This window comes from Gopherus flavomarginatus, chromosome 6, assembly GCF_025201925.1.
Source record: "Gopherus flavomarginatus isolate rGopFla2 chromosome 6, rGopFla2.mat.asm, whole genome shotgun sequence".
In the NCBI taxonomy this organism is placed as follows: domain Eukaryota; kingdom Metazoa; phylum Chordata; order Testudines; family Testudinidae; genus Gopherus; species Gopherus flavomarginatus.
Genome location: NC_066622.1, coordinates 21,171,653 through 21,187,940, shown reverse-complemented (window position 1 = coordinate 21,187,940; position 16,288 = coordinate 21,171,653). Strand labels below are relative to the sequence as shown.

General features: G+C 43.5%; 1 protein-coding gene across 3 annotated transcripts in view; it reads right to left on the bottom strand.

Moving 5' to 3' along the window:
* Nucleotides 1-16,288, bottom strand: part of UROC1 (urocanate hydratase 1) — a 67,429-nt gene that overhangs the window by 12,759 nt on the left and 38,382 nt on the right. For 2 of the 3 annotated variants that reach the window (XM_050960558.1, XM_050960560.1), the window contains 5 exons: nt 15,937-16,009; nt 12,215-12,336; nt 5,103-5,173; nt 4,055-4,153; nt 927-1,026 (listed from right to left, as the gene is read on the bottom strand). In XM_050960558.1, the coding sequence (XP_050816515.1) occupies nt 927-1,026; nt 4,055-4,153; nt 5,103-5,173; nt 12,215-12,336; nt 15,937-16,009 (465 nt within the window). The remainder of the gene's footprint in view (nt 1-926; nt 1,027-4,054; nt 4,154-5,102; nt 5,174-12,214; nt 12,337-15,936; nt 16,010-16,288) is intronic. The other variant, XR_007775240.1, reaches the window with a different exon arrangement.

The following is a 16,288-nucleotide window of genomic DNA, read 5'->3' as shown; positions in this document are numbered from 1 at the left end:
GCCCTTTTGGAAAAGGGAACCTGAATGACTTAGCCAAGGTCATTCTGCAGCTTGGTGGCAAAGCTTGGGACCTAATCCAGAACTCCTGATATTCACTGCTGTGCATCAACTATCAGCCCATGTTCCCTGATGACAAGGGCTGTCTCATAGAATCTGAACTGTATTTTCTTGTTAATGCACAGAGTAAAATGAACAGGTTGTGTCAGTATTAATTTTGTACAAAGCATTTTTGTACACACAGGGCCTGATTCTGATCTTGCTTATACTGTACTAGGTTAATACTTCTGTAACTCCATGGAGGGTTCCTTTGATTTACACAGGTGCAAGATCAAAATCAGGTATAAAATTCATATAATCATAGACTTTAAGGTCAGAAGGGACCATTATGATCATCTAGTCTGACCTCCTGCACAACGCAGGCCACAGAATCTCACCCATCCACTCTTGTATCAAGCCTGTGTGGGTGGGTGAGATTCTGTGGCCTGCACTGTGCAGGAGGTCAGATGAGATCATCATAATGGTCCCTACTGATCTTAAAGTCTATGATTATATGAACTTTATACCTGATTTTGATCTTGCACCTGTGTAAATCAAAGGACTCCCTCCATGGAGTTCCATCAGCTGGGGCAGATTCTACTCTCTGATTACACCAGTGTAAATCAAGAATAATGTCAGTGACTTTTGTAGCATTAGTCTAGATTTATATTGGTGTTACCAAGGGCCCTTCTACTTTAACTAGTTCTATGCTAATTTCTGTATCATAATTACATCCCACAAAGCTGCCATGTCAAGATAACAGGAAATCCGATTAATTGGGATGAAAGGGTTAAACAAAACCCATTTAAAATGTTCTATAAAATTAATTTCTTGTTTTAAGCCATTTCTTTTGCTTGCCTAGACAGATGCATCTCAGCTGCTCTGCTGACCTGCACAAAAGGCTGATCCATCATAAATGTTTGAGGTCTCTCTGTAAGGACTGTCGGTGCCACTCACATCGTGGTGATCTCGACTCAGGACAACCGGTGCCTACAAAAAACCAAGGACAAGGAAGTGGAATCCTACACAGACTGTCAACTCTGTCATTCAAAGTCTGTTTTTTTGCAGATTTCACTCTCTGCCTTATTGACTTACCATCTCATTTCAAATCTCATCTAAAAAGAACTCGTTACTCCCCACCCTAATCCTCTTAATTTCCTTCTCCCTCTGCCATCAATTTTTATTGTAACTGGTAAAGAAATGCTGACTTTGTGTGTGTGAAATCTGGTGGAGAAAATCACCATCATTTCACACCCACAGATGAAGAGCCTTTTTTGAGAGCTCTTCATGAAAATTGTATTTTCACACTAAAAAAAAAATGCAAAATGTTGCAAGCAATTGATCTGAATTGACTGTTACCTGACGTTTTAAAGACTTTGTGGACTGGTTAATCCTCATGCGAAATAGAACAACAAAAAACAGGGCAAAGCCAAATTTCTTCATGAATTTGCAACACTTTTGAAAATGTGAAATTAAGTATAATATTTGAGACTATGAGAGATTACACAAATATTTTTGAAAAGTTCCACATTTCATTTTATAATTTAACTCGAACTTTATCATTTAGTACAACTGTATTTGTAACTCTACAGCATTTAAGGAAACTGTTTTTATGAAAGATGCTATCAAAAATGAGAGACTAGTCCTGTGAACCTCACTCACTGAGTATTCTTTATTCATATAATACTATTGACTGCAGTGGTACTGCCTGTGCGATCAAAGCTTTGTGAGATCAGGCCCTTAGCTTGTCTTGTATTGTTTTCACTGATTCTTAACCACAGATCGCAACATATATGTGTAACTTAAACATCACTATAGATTGTGAGCTGTTTGGGGTGTTTGTACAGCACCTAGCACAATGGAGTCTGGGTCCACATCGGAGGTTCCTAGGTTCTACAGGAATATTAATAATAAATAATAGAGCTGGGTAGAAACTGAAATTTCCATTCCACAGGAAATTCCAAAACAATTAAAGTTGTTGAGAAGTGGAACAAGAAATGAAATTTTGAAATTTCTCTTAGAACAATCATTCCAAAATTTCATTTAGAAAAAAGTCAAAATGTCATTTCATTCTGACCTTTTGGAAATGTTTCCGAGGCTCCCTGAGCTGGTCCCAGCCATGGCAGCCCACCAGATGGGGAGCCCAGCAGCTCAGAGAACTTGAAACCATGGGCACCCTGGCTCTGCCAGACAAGCTGCCTTAGTGCCAGTAGCATGGAAGACCTGGGAGCCTGGGCTGCTGAGGAGCAGTGAGCCTGGAAGCTTGGGCAGGCTGGCATGGAGCCAGGCAGGTAAGCTGGCAGGAGCCTGGTCTCCATCGGAATTTTGTCAAAATAGACATGTTCCCCTGGAACATTTCAATGTTGTCAAATGGGCAATTTCCAGTGGAAACTGTTCCACCAGAATATTTCCAATCAGTGCTAATAAATAATAAACTACAAATAAGGGAACATTGAAACTTAACAGCTTCCTACAGCTCAGATAAATCTTTCTTGGCTGGCAGATATCTAGTCCAGCTGATAGGGCCTGATTCTCCTCTCATTTATGCCAGTTTTACACCACAGTAACTCCATGGACTTGGCTCGATCTGGAGTCAGTTTGCTCGCTCTGCTCTGTGCTGTCAGCAAATTATGAAGTAACTTCAAGGGCACCTCTATGTCCAGCTCATGAAAATGTCTGAGAAGAGGAATGGAGATTCTGAAAAAGGTGAAAAAGATACAGAACAAAATCTGAAGGGCATGGAAGCCTGCACTTGTCATTCATAGCTCCGAGGGCTTGGTTTGTCTGGCCAGGTTTAGTTTTTAAGATGAGCTTGAAATTATATTCATTTTGAATCCTGAGACAATCAACAGTATTTGAAATATGTTAATAAACATTTTCTGAGTAACAAAAACCAGACATTGCTCCACTGATATTCATTATAAGCCTTACATGAATTTGCTTCTTTGAAAATGATGATAATTCAGCTCTGATCCTGGAAAGACAGAAACACGTGATTTAACATCTTCGGGCCTGACTCCAAGTGCACTTACACAAGTGTGAATCTGGAGCAACACCAATGAAGTTACACTGGCGTAAAACCTGTCTGAGAGGAGAACTGGGCCCTTAGATTTTCTGAGCACCAAAAAAATATAAAAGATGGGTCTGAATCTCTGGATCTGAACGGCTCTCTGATTTGGGGGGTTGGCAATCAGACCCTTGAGGCTCAGAACCCTCTCTAAAACAAACACATGGGCTGATTATGTTATTCTGTTGCACAGAAAAACATGCATGCCAGGCCCCAGCATACTAAAATACAGGGAGCAAAATGCCACCACAGCATGCATCATTTAAACACCTTTCATGAGCATAAAAGCAAGAATTCAATTTTGTTAACCAGAGGCTTCTATACCACATAGTTCTGCTGTAGTATAAAAGCCTTTATTATGCATGTACTATCTGAGCCCAACCATGAGTCCCAGCTTCTTTGCAATAACACATGTGTATTATCTACAGCAGTGCCTAGGATCTAGGTCCCACAGTGCTACATTGCTGTACAATCATATACAAGGCCCACAGAGACCTTAGGAAAATCCCAATATGTACAAATTCCTGTGCACGTACTACATTTCAACAGGGCAGATTCTGCCTCCATTTCTCACACTGACTAATATCTTACTCCTGCAGTAAGGTTCCACCCAGCATGCACAAAGGTGGCAGTATCAGAGGCTATGTTGGTTTCTCTTAATTTTTCACTAGCACATGAAGTGTGAGTGAATGCCGACTGTATGATGGCCATACACAACACCAGGCAGATTTTTTATCTGGGGATTAAGTGTGGTATCTATGCAAACATTCTCTAGGTCAGACTCTCCTCTCATTGAATATGTCCCAGTGAAACAGAGAAGAGAATTTGGCTTGACATTTTGTAATATACCTTTTTATTACCATTGGTTGAACCGTTCTCCTTCTCCCATCCCACCCTGATCTCAGCTACTAAACACAATTACCATGCTGCATTGAGTGGGAAAAGCCATACCTTAATCCTTTTTTCAGCAATGGCTCGATTAATAGCCACCGCAATAGCCACACGACCCTTCTGATCAGAGTACAAGATTCTAGCTTGGGAGCCAACTACCTGGAAAATGAAAATGCCACAGTGATAAGGTTCCTCTGCAACCGGCTTATCTCCAGGCCCCAGGGGTAGACTTGGCCCCCTCCACTGGAGAAAGCATGGAGTATTAATTTGTAAACAATCAGCTTCCAGAAATAAGAAATTAACCCCCCCCCCATTGAACTGAGTTTTATCTACACTCACACAATGCGATTTATTTTTCTAATTAGCTGCTACAGTTCAGTAAATCCCACTTTTTAAATCGACCTCATTGTCAGGCCCACAATCCCCTTATCAACAGATGAGAAGCAGAGACTGGAACTGCTGGTGGTGGCAGTGGGCTGGAAGGGAGGAGAAATAGGGAGACAAAGATCATCAGACATCTGTCTCCCATAGCTATGCACCCATCCACCCCTTACTTTGTGGTCTTTAGTCTGGCTTCCAGCTGGAGGGGGCATGCTTGAATCCTGAAGTGCCTGCGGTTAACTGCCTGTGGTGCTTAACTGTGCTTTAAAAATCGAGAGTCCATCTAATATGCAATGCCACAGGAGGAAATAGCCCTTTCCCCCCCTTCTCCTGAAAAAAGGGTTACAGGACTAGAACAGCAGTCCTGAAGGGGAGAACCCAGGACAGGACAGCTCCTTCAAGGTCAGATATCAGGAGCGGAGCTCATGGGAAGCTGGGTATGAATAAACTGTATTGTGAGCCTAAGTTGCCTTGTTGAAAAATAGAGATGGACTCAAGCCACAAAAGTTGGCTCTAGACCCAGTTTTCGAACATCTCAAAGTTGAGAGGGTGAGGTGTTGGTTTGGTTCATTATGAAGATGGAGCCATTCACAACGTTTGGATCTGGAGCTAAGATCAGATTTCAAACACCCCTGGGTGGAAAGAGCAGTGTTTGGAGACAGAGTTTGCACTGGGACCCATTCTTGCTTTTTGATCTGGCCGTGTGTGAAAGAGGCTGTGCATTTACCAAGCTGTGCTTCCCGGCTTCCTGAATCCAGTGGATATTGTCATGGTATTGCTGCTTCACAGATGCACTGACTGGAAGAGAAACCAAGAAAGCAAACAGTTTAGAAAAATAAATGCAACATGCTCTAAATATTATGGAATTCAAAAACAGCTCCAGGGGTCAAATCCTACTCTTATCATAGGTGCAACAGAGGAATATAGGAACGACCATACTGGATCAGACCAGCAGCCCATCTAGTGGCCAGCTCCAGTTACTTTAGAACAGGGTTTCTCAAAGAGGGGTCGCCACTTCTGTAGGGAAAGCCCCTGGCGGGCTAGGCCAGTGTGTTTACCTGCCCCGTCCGCAGGTCCGGCCAATCGCGGCTCCCACTGGCCGCAGATCGCTGCTCCAGGCCAATGGGAGCTGCTGGAATCGGCGGCCAGTAAGTCTCTCAGCCTGCACCGCTTCCAGCAGCTCCCATTGGCCCAGAGCAGCGATCCACAGCCAGTGGGAGCCACGATCGGCTGGACCTGAGGAGAGGCAGGTAAACACACCAGCCCCACCTGCCAAAGGCTTTCCCTACACAAGTGGTGACCCCCGTTTGAGAAACCCTGCTTTAGAAGAAGATGCAAGAAATTCTGCAGTAGGCGGGTGTAGGACGAGCTGTTCCAGATAATCTGAAGCGCTCTTCCAAATCCATAATGGATTGGTTTAAACCCAGACACATGAGGGTTTCCAACACTTTTGTTCACATTAACTATAACAACTCTGGATATTCTCGTTGTGCCTATAAATCATAGAATCATAGAAGATTAGGGTTGGAAGGGACCTCAGGAGGTCATCTAGTCCAACCCCCTGCTCAAAGCAGGACCAATCCCCATTTTTACCCCAGTTCCCTAAATGGCCCCTTCAAGGATCTTGCTAAATTATTGGCCTGAGCAACATGCAGTGGCAATTAGTTCCAACATCTAATTCCACACTGGGTGAAAGAGTATTTCCTTCTAGCAATCTGAACTTCCAGCAATGGAACCTCTAAGGGAGTTGCTTATGTGCATCTGAAAACATAATCTGGTACAATGGTTTTAACCACTAGGACACATTCTCTCATTTACATCTATGTAACTCCATTTAAGTCACTGGGCTCAACTGAGCAGCAACAGAAATGAAAGGGTGAGTTACATATGGAGAGTAAGTTGGTCAGAAAATGAGTGTAAATGGCAAAGAAGTGTAGCATGCATCAGTCTGGCATGGGGTGTGTGTGTTGTAATACAAATCTAACGTTGATGAGACTGAAGGTAACTGTAGTAGGTAAGCGACTAACAAGAGAGGGAAGGTGTAAAATAAAGTAGAGGCTGCTTTATTTTGCACCTTCCTTTTAGGTGTTTTTGCTGTTATATCTTTCCTTCTGCCCCTGGGTAAGTACAGTACAAGAATTTGCACATCCACTGAATGCCCAATCAGTACATGTTACACTATACAGCTCACACCCATTTCCTCACCAACTTACAACGGGCATGTAACTTATACAATTATATCCATCAGCACTGAATTTGGCCCAAAGACTTTCATGAGGTCTGAAACCGACCCCAGAGAGGGCTTCATGGGGGTAAGTGAGGAGTATTGAGACTACTGTGTCTTTTCACAAGGCGCACATTCAGGCAAATATGCACAGCCGAACTAGAAACTGAGGAAAGAGCTGGTTATTGAAGATCAGGTTTAATATATTGCTAAAGAGAAATGTAAAATATGTTCATTTCTGCATAGGAAAGATACATGACTGCAGGCCTGCACTAGCAGTAAGATAGAAGCAAGATTGTTTTAATGATTCTGTAACGAAGCGTCAGTGCTTTATGCGTTGGTTCTGAGCGCCTCTAAATTATACAGCAGGTATTAATATTTCAGCTCTTATCATCACAAGGAATAAAGGCTGAAACATCTGCTTGAATCATCCTTTCCTAGAAGACTTGTATTGAACTATAAAACCGTTACAGAAACATCCTGTAGATATGACAGCCTTAAGATACTTTTAAAGTTTTACAAGGGCTTATAAAAATTATTCTGCAGAATTTAATAGAGAATGAGATCCTTTCGATGGTTTTAAAACAATATCCCATAGAGTATAATTTTCTATTCAGTCCAGGGTTTCACATAAACCTATAGAAAGGATCTCATTCTCTATTGAAAACTATAGGCTTTTTCCTTAAGAGGAGCTAGTTGAGAAAACTGCTGTCATTCAGCTAAGGCTATGGGGACATACGACAACTAAATAAATCTGACCTTTCTACAGAACCCAAGACATGATCAGGCTCCCTTTTCTAAATTTTGGTGTGTCCAGTGTTGAATTTTCTGTTAGTTCTGTGAGGGTGGAGGATAGTGTCCTTTCATTAAATCTCACCTCCTGGAATTGAAAGTATTGACGCTCCTTCTTGAGCAGCTGTGGCTCAACCTTGGACTAACTCCACGCATCTCTCATTTGTTAAACTGTTGCCTACTGTCTCTCTCAGGAATATGTTCCTAAATCAGACAGGCTACTGTGTTGCTTCTGGTATTTCACAGATACTGGTCTTTATTTAGGCTTTAAAGCACATTCTGATCTTATAAAAATAATCCTCATCAGCAAGGAAGTTGATTCTCTGTCCTCGTTTGTTTAAATTTATTTTTTGCTGTCCAACCCTGCCAAATTATGATAAGAGTAGTGAGCAAATTCCTCATTTAAATTAGTTATTACTATCTCACTGCCATTTGGGCCTTGATCCAAAGAAGTCAAGTTCCCCAATGTGTGTCACAAGTGTTTTGCAGGTCAAGCGTGAAAATATACACAATAATACACAGTAATATGCAAAGTCCCTAGAGGATTTTAAACCATTCTCCTCCTGTGTTGTGGGTTCACCGATTTTAAACAGCAAAATCATCTCCTCAAAAAAGGAAGAATGATTAAAATTGGAGATGAGTCCCAACTGAAAGTCTTGATCTGAATTTGAAATTCCCCACAGTTCAGGCTGTTGGGCTCCCATCTTTTGGTTCAACCTTTTGCATTCTGTAACATTCAAATCTGGGTTTAGTTTTTGAATATGACTGATGTTAGGGGATGGCCAGATGCAGGATTTTGGTTTAGGCTATGTATATATTTACAATGGCTGAACAGCAAATAGAATAGTCGAGAACATGGGAGGTCAAACTGGAATCCATGAAAGGCTGTGTTTATTAGGTGCATTTTCCATCCCAAGTTCAGTTTTAATTTCTCTCTGAATTCCTCTGACCATTGCTCTGCCAAGCACAACAGAAAATCCAATAACAGAGTTACCCCCAAGTCTGCTTCCATCTGCTGGGTTTTAAAATACCATTTTTATATCAATGTAAAAATACAAATAGCATTCCAGTACCTTTGCTCCTTGTAAGAGGTGCTTTCCCATATCCTTTCCATGCATTACTCTGTGTGTGTGTGTGTGTGTGTGTGTATACACACACACACACATACACACACACCACTCATATGCATATACTTACACAATATTCAATTAATTTTGTATATACACAGTGTGAAACATTCAAATGTCATGTGTCGGCTCATTCTGGGATGGAAAAAATGACTGGAGAATGAATCACATGCCCGATAAGTTGTTGTGTATTTATGCTGCCCTAGTACACAATACAGCACCACAGTTGCCAACTTTCATGCGGTAAATAAGCACCTCAACTTGCACAATAAGACAAAAATCAAACTAATCCCATTTCAAAACAAGGCCAAAACAAGCCAATCCCTAAGAACTCCAACACTCTGTGACTAGATCCCCCCGGGGTGCAGGCTGAGACTGTGGGTGGGTCCACTGTGCACCCCTGACTCTCTTCCCCCCTTGCCTCTGCTTGCCCCTTGCCCCTGCTTGCTTGAAGCTGATCAAAAAAAAGCAGCAGCAAGCTACAAGCCAAAAACTAGCTAACAAGCAACTCACAAGCCGATTAAGCCAAAAACAAGCCCAAATTCTGCAGGTTTTTTTCACAGATTTTGGCACGTCTGTACAGCACCAGATCTCACTCCATTTTGACAAGCATGATGGGCCAGATTTTTAAAAAATACTCAGTACCCAGCAGCACTCACTGTATATAATGGGAGCTCCTGGGTATGGACCACTTTTGAAAATCTGACAACTATTTTGATGCATGTAATTCACACAGAACACAGTATCGAAAAACATCCCACACTAAGATGGTGCCGAGTGCCCTCCACTCCCACGGAAGTCAATGAGAACTGAGGGCATTCAGCATCTTGGAGGACTGGGCCCTTATTAGTAACTCAGACTTGTGAAGGCTGGATAAGGCCATAACGCTGGGTGTATGTTAGGGGAAGATAACAGTTTAGTTCCTCTAACAAGGCCTATTACACCATGTTTAAGCATGTGTGAAATATAAACTATAGAAGGTTGGCACATCATTTCCCCAGAAATGCTACTTTTTATCTCCACAAGAGTCTAACGATTTTGGAAGGAGTCAGAGGCCTCCTGATTCACATTTTTCTGGCTACATCCTAATGGTAGTGTTCATGCACAAAGCAAAAACATTAAAAGAGAAAAAAGAAATGAAACCTTAGATTCTGATGTCCTTAAAAATGGCATTGATTTATAATCCTTCCTCTTACAGACTGTCTTAACAGCATAGTGCCAGGAGGCTGGCCTTGGCAGCTTTTAATGACAACAGTGTGTTCTGGAGAAAAGCAAAGCTGAAAATATAATACTTTGATCTAGGGTCAAGAGAATGGGGTAGGCAGTTTTTAGGGTTAGGAGCTCAAGTCACTGGGGCGGGGTAGTGTGGAAGCAGTGGGGGGTAGTCTAGATATAGAGGAGCAGGATATTCAAAAGCTGGGTGAAACTTAAGGGGATGATTCTGCTTTCTGCTTAGTGCGAATCAGGACAGAGACAGGATTCATCAATAAGGTCAAGCTTTTGTCATGCATATTCTTAGTAAAAGTCATGGGATAGGTCATGGGCAATAATGCAGAAATCACGGAAGCCCATGACCTGTCCTTGACTTTTACTAAAAATATCCATGACAAAATAGGAAGCTTAGCTCGGGGTCCCCCTGCCTCTGGTGCTCTGGGGTCCCCCTGCCACCTGCAGTGGCTCGGAGCTCTGGGGTTTCCCCGCTGCCCACAGCAGCTCAGAGCTCCGGGTTACCCTACTCACGGCCGGGGGACCATGCAGCTCCCGGCCACCATGGACTGAAGTCACAGAGGACACGGGAAGTCATGGATTCCGTGATTTCCACAACCTCCATGAAAAAATAGTAGCCTTATTCATCAGAAGTTAGATTACTAGCCTGAGACATGGGTTCAAGTCCCTGCTCTGCCACAGACTTAACTTGGACAAGTACAAGTTCTGTACTTCAGATCCTCATCTGTAAATAGGGATCAACAGTACTGCCCCATGTCTGGGGTGTTGTAGGGGTAAACACATTCATAGATTGTGAGGTGCTCAGATATTACAGTGCAGGGGGACCAGATAAGTACTATGGATAGATAGACTGACTTTGTATAAAAGTGACAGTAGAATCAGGCCCAATATTTTCAAAAATAGCTGCCAATTGTACAGGCCTGTATGGGAAAACAATGGGAAAAAATTATTTGCCACCAAAACTGCAACCACGGATCAGGTAGTGAGGATTCCAAATGGGTGGAAGGGCAGGTGCAGATAACTGAGGTCAAATTTAATTCTAACCACAAAGTTGCACCCACAAAACTGGAGATCAGCTTGAGGCCCAGACAGAAATTAAACTACTGGCTTAAATGCATTTTTTGTTTTTCTGCAACAAACACATCCCAGTGAGGACTTACCTGGACCATTTTCTTTAATACATTTAATGCTCACGAAAGGTGCCAGGTGGACAACTTTAGACAACAATGTTGTGTGCATTTATCCTAATAACAGGTATGGTATAGCTAGCAGATGTACAGGGCTCCCTAAAACTGTCCCACCCATGGGCCTCACATACAACCTGGTGCAACCACCTGGGGGTAAAGAGGTACATCAGCATCCCTGGCCTCTATTTCAGTTCATAAAACCCCAAAGGTGCCCATCCCCTAAAGCTGTGGGCGCCATGACACAAATGACATCACACAATATCATTCATGTTCCACGCAAGGAACTAACCCTTCAGGACAAAGCAGTAGCACTTCCCTACCTCACTGCAGTCCAGTTCACAAATGCCTCAAAGCCACTCCTGCATGCCCAGAAGATTAACATATTCGGGGATAGGCAGACCAAGGAGGGAAGTGAATTCTAGTGTCGAAGGGCCCTCTTAGTGAGTGCCCTGCCAGCAGCTCCCTCTCAGTTAAATTGAGGGAACTGCCTCCAGCTTGAGCACCTTTGATGACTTTAACTGCATCATCACATATGCTGGGTGAGAGGTGGTCTTTTAAGCAGACTGTTCTCAAGCTATTTCTGGCTTTAAGACCAACCTCCTGAATTCTACAGACAGCCAGTGCAGCTCCCAGAGCACTGGTGTCATATACTCTTGACATGAAAGCTTACTTAATAAGCAGGCTATTTCATTCTACCCAAACTTTAGCCTCCAGTTCTTAAGGCCTAGCCCCAGGTCGAGTGTATTACTGGGCTAATTGGCTAGAGCACTAGACTCAGGAGACCTGTATCTTATTTCTGGCTCTGCCACTGGCCTGCTGGGTGACCACTGGCAAGCCATGTCACCGCACTGTGTCTCAGTTTCCCCTTCTGTAAAATGAGGATAATACTATTGCCCTCCTTTGTGAAGCATTTTGAGTTCTACTGTCAAAAACTCTTAATGAGAACTAGGTGTTACTACTATTATTATTAGCTGAATCTCAAGCTGACAAAGGTCTGGATAGATACAGCAAAATCCATACCATAGCAGATGGGAAATAGTGCTCTTAGTCACAGCTGCAGTTTACGCATCTAATAGCAGCCCTGGGCTCCATAAACCCCCTAAATAGTGCTTGTAAGTCATAAAGATTGGCTGCATTCCTTGCTGACTTTAATACCTATGCGGAGCAGACAAGAGCTTGGTTTTTTTGATCTTGCCTGAAAGACACAGTAAACTCCTTTGATTGCACCCCATTCTTCACAAAACTTGCACTTTTTATGACAGAAAAAGAGTTGATATCCTACCTCCCTGATGTATAGCATCTTGGAGCACTGATGTGGCGATTAAGTCAGTGGTAGCCAGATCCTGTGGGTCACCTGAAGTACAAACCCAACGGAATGGTCCAAATCCCAGGGAAAAAATGTCTCTGGGAAGAGAACATGTTTCATTAAGAGATAGTTGAAATTCCTGTCTGATTTATCCTGGCAGTTAGCAATGCTTTTCTTTCATTAACTGAAGATGGAAGAATTCTAAATATTTCAAACAAACTAATCTAAACAGAAAGCACTTGGGACCATTATTCCAGAATTTAAACAATGCTGTCTCACCAAGACATCAGCTGGTGCGGGGGGGAAATCACAAGCACGCTTGAGTGCTCACAGCCTTTGATAGAAAACTCAAGGCAGTTTATCAAACAGGGGTGTTCCCCAGTTGACCACAGGTCCATTCATAAAACAAGATCTTGGAGGCCTGGCTCTCTCCTTCCTTACACCAGGGTACCTGATTAACACCAGTGTGACAGGAGCACCCAGCTCCTCGTTTTAATGTCCACAGATGAACCTGTAATCATTTACAGAGTGAGGGCTTGATTCAGCCTCTCTCTTGCACCCTTGTCTAGTCATTTACAGCTATGGAAAGTGAATGCAAAGTGGGCGTAAATGTACCCATCCATGGAAGAGAGTGGAGAAGTCTGATTTGGAAGCATTCTACCTTACATTGCACTTAGCAGGCCATAGGATCTGGCCCTTTCTGCTCCCATTGTGCTTAGACTGGCCCCTCGTCTGGTATTACACCAGGCAGTCCTGCTTTTCTAGGGTTTGTTCTCTATCCATACTCAGACAAAACTGGATGTGGTTTTACCCGATAAGGATGCCCTTTTGAAGAGCATGCTGCTTAGTCCCCGCCGGGGTGACCTGGCACGTGAGTGGGGGCGGAGTGGTGCGCTCTTAAAAATGGCTCCCCCTGTGTGGTGTGACCTCGCATGCACCATGCATCCAAGGTCATATCGCTAGTGGTGGAGTGGCATGCCCTTAAAAATGGCAATCTCCATGCAGCGTGCACCTCACATGGGGGGCGGAGCAGCACACTCTTAAAAATGGCATCCCTCATCTGGTATTGGACAAAACCATATCCAGTTTTGTCTGAGTACTGGCTAGGGGACAAACCCTAGAAAAGCAGGACTGTCCAGTATACTACCAGATGACTCATAGACTCATAGGTCAGAAGGGACCAATCTGATCATCTAGTATGACCTCCTGCACAAGGCAGGCCACAGAACCCCACCCATCCAATTTTATAACAACCCCTATCCCAGGACCGAGTTATTGAAATCCTCAAAATTGGTTTGAAGACCTCAAGCTGCAGAGAAACCACCAGCAAGCGACCCGTGCCCCACGCTGCAGGGGAAGGCGAAAAACCTCCAGGGCCCCTGCCAATCTGCCCTGGAGGAAAATTCCTTCCCGACCCCAAATATGGCGATCAGCTAAACCCTGAGCATGTGGGCAAGACTCACCAGCCAGCACCCAAGAAGGAATTCTGTGCAGTAACTCAGTTCCCATTCCATCCAACATCTCCCCGCAGACCATTGAGCAGACCTATCTGGTGGTAATCCAAGATCAATTGCCCAAATTAACGATCCTATCATAACATCCCCTCCATATACTTATCAAGCTTTGTCTTAAAGCCAGGAAAGTCTTTTGCCCCCACTACTTCCCTCGGAAGGCTGTTCCAGAACTTCACTCCCCTAATGGTTAGAAACCTTCGTCTAATTTCAAGTCTAAACTTCCTAATATCCAGTTTATACCCATTCGTCCTTGTGCTTACATTAGTACTAAACTTAAATAATTTCTCTCCCTCCCTAACGTTAACCCCCCTGATATATTTATATAGAGCAAGCATATCCCCCCGCAGCCTTCTTTTGGCCAGGCTAAACAAGCCAAGCTCTTTGAGTCTCCTTTCATAAGGCAGTTTTTCCATTCCTCGGATCATCCTTGTAGCCCGTCTCTGAACCTGTTCCAGTTTGAATTCATCCTTCTTGAACATGGGACACCAGAACTGCACACAGTATTCCAGATGGGGTCTCACCAACGCCTTGTATAACGGTACTAACACCTCCTTATCCTTGCAGGAAATACCCCGCCTGATGCATCCCAAAATCGCATTTGCTTTTTTAACAGCCGTATCACATTGGCGACTCATAGTCATCCTGTGATCAACCAGTACCCCAAGGTCCTTCTCCTCCTCCGTCGCTTCCAACTGATGCGCCCCCAACGTATATCCAAAATTCTTATTATTAATTCCTAAATGCATAACCTTGCACTTTTCACTATTGTATTTCATCCTATTTCTATTACTCCAGTTTACAAGGTGGTTCAGATCTTCCTGAATAGTATCCCTGTCCTTCTCTGTGTTAGCAATACCCCCCAGCTTTGTGTCATCCGCAAACTTTATTAGCACATTCCCGCTCTTTGTGCCAAGGTCAGTAATAAAAAGGTTAAATAAGATCGGTCCCAAAACCGATCCTTGAGGGACTCCACTAGTGACCTCCTTCCAGCCTGACAGTTCACCTTTCAATACGACCCTCTGGAGTCTCCCCTTTAACCAGTTCCTTATCCACCTTACAACTTTCATATTCATTCCCATCTTTTCCAATTTGACTAACAGTTCCCCGTGCGGAACCGTGTCGAACGCCTTACTGAAATCTAGGTAAATTATATCTACCGCATTTCCTTTATCTAAGTAATCCGTCATCTTCTCAAAGAAGGAGATCAGATTGGTTTGACACGATCTACCTTTACTAAATCTGTGTTGCAATTCGTCCCAATTACCATTGACCTCTATGTCCTTAACTACTTTCTCCCTTAAAATTTTTTCCAAGACTTTACATACTACAGACGTCAAGCTAACAGGCCTATAATTACCCGGATCACTTTTATTCCCTTTCTTAAAAATAGGAACTACATTAGCAATCCTCCAGCCTGAGCAGAAAGAGTCAAATTTGGATGTGTGGCCAAGGTCATGCCAGAGGGGAAAGGTCACGCCAGCAGGGGCAGGCTCATGCCATTCCTGGAAGTACTGGTATGTCTAGTATTCTGGGAATGCATGATTGGCCACCCTAATTGTGCCGCTAATCCAAAAGAAGTCAGTCTCGCTCCAGGATAGTGAGAGGTGGCAAATCCATGTATACAGCCGTATATCATCAGGGCACCACTACAATGACAACTCTGCTTTCTACATATATATAAATGTCTTCCAGAATTACTGAGCTGTTAAGGGCCAAGTCCTGCTTGCCTTAGTGCATATGAGTTGTCCCCATAGGCCTGATTCTAATATCACACTGATGTATAACAGGAGTAACCACAGGGAAGTCAACAGAGTCCATAGGCCAGACTCTTGGCCTTGTTCCAGTTGTTTTACATTACTCCAGCATACACACATTCTTCCTAGCCATGCTGGGCACTGCTCCAGTGCAAATGAGCACGTGGCCCACACAATGGTAATACTAGTGCAAGTGACATAGAATCAAGACATGATGGGATGTCTTAGATAATTCTTTGCTGAAGGCCCCTCCCCATCACCAGAATTTTACTCTTCAATGGGCCTAGGCAAGGTTTGGCCCTGTAAGTGGGGTCTCCAAGTTAACATATTTTTTGGGTATTCTCCTAAAAAGCAGCCTCGCTTATGATTCTGCTTCTACAGTAAATGGAAATAGCTCTTTTCCCCAAGTTATCTATTCCTTCCAACATACCCCATAATGTGCTGAACATAGGAAGGGTATCGGAATTCAATTTTATTGGCTCCTCTTTTCTCGACATCAGCACCTGCAAAAGGATTTTAAATGCACATTAGTTGATGAGAAGAACAGCTACAAACGGGCCAGACTGTACCCTTGAGTTCATGCATGACTGCATCCCTGCCTGCACAGGTCTTCCCCTGCCACACCGAAAAAGGGGGTCAGACCTCTGCTTGATGGTACCTTCCTTTTCCTAGATCTCACTCAGGGGTGCTGTGTGAAAGGAGGGGTGGGGACTGGGTGGACCTGGGGAGGGTGGTGGGCAGCAGAGGATCTTCTTTAAAGGAATGATGGAGGCAGCTGTGGC